Source organism: Cicer arietinum, chromosome 5 (assembly GCF_000331145.2).
Source record: "Cicer arietinum cultivar CDC Frontier isolate Library 1 chromosome 5, Cicar.CDCFrontier_v2.0, whole genome shotgun sequence".
NCBI lineage: Eukaryota > Viridiplantae > Streptophyta > Magnoliopsida > Fabales > Fabaceae > Cicer > Cicer arietinum.
Genome location: NC_021164.2, coordinates 68,367,009 through 68,369,684, shown reverse-complemented (window position 1 = coordinate 68,369,684; position 2,676 = coordinate 68,367,009). Strand labels below are relative to the sequence as shown.

Genomic DNA, 2,676 nt, shown 5'->3' with positions numbered 1-2,676 from the left:
AAGAGTGAAGAAAATGGCAATAGTACAAGCTAGTAATACACCCCACCAAGGCAACTGAAGTGATTCCTTGTAGTACTCACAGATGAAAATAATAAGAGCTATGTTCGTCACTAGAATGACGTGAAACCACCAATTGGGGACTGACTTGTATCTCCTCATAAGTCTTGTGTGTATGTCAATTTTTTTATTCTCTCCAAAGGCACTTTTACTTTGCCTCCATATTTCCCTGCATAGTGCATATGGTGTAAGTGTAAATGAAATTAGTAAAATCTTGCAAGACTTTTCAGACAAAATTTGAACATGGTGAGGAGGAGTATGCAGATATTCATAGTACCTTCCGTGAAAGAGAATAACATGTACAACAGTAGCAGAAAGTGCGGCGAATCCAAGGCCGTAAGTCACTGCAAAGAATGTGCTGAGATGAACAGACCCATTCTTCCCATAAGCATCCCGATCAAGATGGAATTCGGAGCTGACAATGGTGGAAATGTTATACACCGAACCATCTCCCGTGAAAAGCTTACTTGAAAATATTGGAAAATTCTTGGCATTGTACATGTTAAACCAGTATGCAATTGGTGTGATCACATACATAACGAGAATGAATCCAACAGTAATATTGGCAGTGGCAAACCATGGGCTGGCTAGTGGACTTCCAAGATAAGATGAAATTGTAGACCAATCAATTCCAACTGAAGCAACCCCAAGACCTCTCATACCAGAACCAATTTGTTGGACTAAGATAGAGTTTGGAGCTAGCCAGCAGGTCCAAGAGATAGTTGTCAGCATTGTAAACATGTAGCCTGGAAGAACATAGTATGCCATTCCAGAGATCAAAACAAGGACAAAAAACTGAGTGCGGGATGTTGCTCCTTTTGGTCTTCTTCCTTTCTCATGCAGAGCACTGCATTAATAATATATACTAACTTTAGAATAATTTCATTTTTTAAATAAGTTAATGCTACTAAAGAACACATTAATTCAATAAAATTGACCTGAATAATGAGACCTGCACCAGATTTGAAGGCCACCACATTTCCGCAGGCTCCACAAGAAATTTTCTGAACAGTCCTGCCCAACCAAATCCCAGCACCTAAAATTGAATAAAAAAGCATAAGACAATATTCTATGTTATACTTCTCTTAAGTTAACCACTATCAAAACATAAATGTTTCTTAGACACAAAATTTGACACTGTGTTTTCCGACTTTTATATTATTTTTAGGAAAATGTTAACATGTACCCCAAAGGCAAATATAATGGTTCATAGGTAAAAAATCTGTTTTAAAACTCGTGTTTTCAACAATTTGAAAGTTCAAATATTACTTTATTCAATAAAAACTTTCTACTTTTAGTATCTTTAACATGCCCTTAGGGCACGTGTTAAATATGACCCTAATTTTTATCTCTCATTAGATTTAGCGTCCACATTCATTATTATAGATATGATGTCAGAAATTGTGTGTCCAAATAACACAATTGTTGTCAAATATCAATAATCATTTGTTTGCCAAGCAAACTGAATTCAACTGGTAAAAAAGTGGACCTTGTAATTTACTTGAATCACAACTTATAATTGTTCAAGTCAACTAGCATTTTGGCAAGAAAATAAATTAGAAAAAGTATAGAATTTTAAAGATAGATAGAAGAGAACCTGAGTGGTGAGCATGAGTAGTAAGGCAGGAAGGAAACCGAGTTCCCTTCTGTACATGAGTTTCACTGCACTCAAAATATGAGTAGCATAAACAGTTCCAGCACCAGCATTAGCAAAGATAGTTATGAGAACATGCTCCTTGATATTGAATGGTCCTCTATTCAATGAGAATTCAAACAGTGTATCTTTGAAAAATACACGAGTTGGCAAAGTCCTTGCCATGAAATGACCAAGTGGAACAACAGCAATCTGAGCAGAAATTGAGGTGACACTCAAAGGCTGTGTTCTGTACCAAAAGAATTGATTCACAAAGGACAGAAGCACACAAGAAAGAACCCCAAGAACCCACATTCTGAATGTGACAGCAGGCAATGTTGGGTCATCAGTTTTTGGAACGGTGAGTTCCACTTGTTTGACAGGACACTCTTCATTCTCATTCAGTTCATCTGAGACACTCTTGGTTGTTTCAATCTCAAACATTGAACCCATGGCAAAGATATCCTATTCCTACCTTTGCAAAAAAAAAACAAAACCATCAAATCAAATTAATAAGCAACATATATGAAAGTTAAATCTTATGCATACACGCAAATAAAAAAAGAGACAGTATGAAGCATCAAACACAAAAAGACACTATGAAGCATTTCTATATTTCGGTGGAGAAACAAATAACCATGAATTCAGCTATGTTGTCTTTACTATGGAGTGTATGGTTGTGACTTGTTTGTTGCGTTTATCCAAACAACACCGATACACATAGCTCAAATTTTTATATACTATTCAACAATAACTCCCTCTTAAAGTTGTCAAATTCTCTAGAATGCCTTTATTTTTTTCCTCTTGCCCAATGACTAAAAATTTAAATTATTTTTCAATTATATAATTTTATTTTTATTTTTGAAGTATCTTCTTTGTGAATTCTTTAATGACCTTTTGTAGCTTGAAATCACCAAAGAGAAATAAAAGTTATGGGAGACGCTATCAAATTTGTTTAACCAATTATGCAGGTGGAGATCGGAAAC

General features: G+C 35.4%; 1 protein-coding gene across 1 annotated transcript in view; it reads right to left on the bottom strand.

The window, feature by feature from the left end:
• LOC101495349 (oligopeptide transporter 6-like) overlaps positions 1-2,321 on the bottom strand; it is a 3,960-nt gene extending 1,639 nt beyond the window's left edge. Inside the window, exons 1-4 of the mRNA XM_073368187.1 lie at positions 1,655-2,321; positions 996-1,093; positions 335-904; positions 5-226 (exon numbers count right to left, since the gene is read on the bottom strand). Coding sequence (XP_073224288.1) covers positions 5-226; positions 335-904; positions 996-1,093; positions 1,655-2,143 — 1,379 coding nt within the window. The 5' untranslated portion in view covers positions 2,144-2,321. The remainder of the gene's footprint in view (positions 1-4; positions 227-334; positions 905-995; positions 1,094-1,654) is intronic.
• Positions 2,322-2,676: the final 355 nt, after the last annotated feature.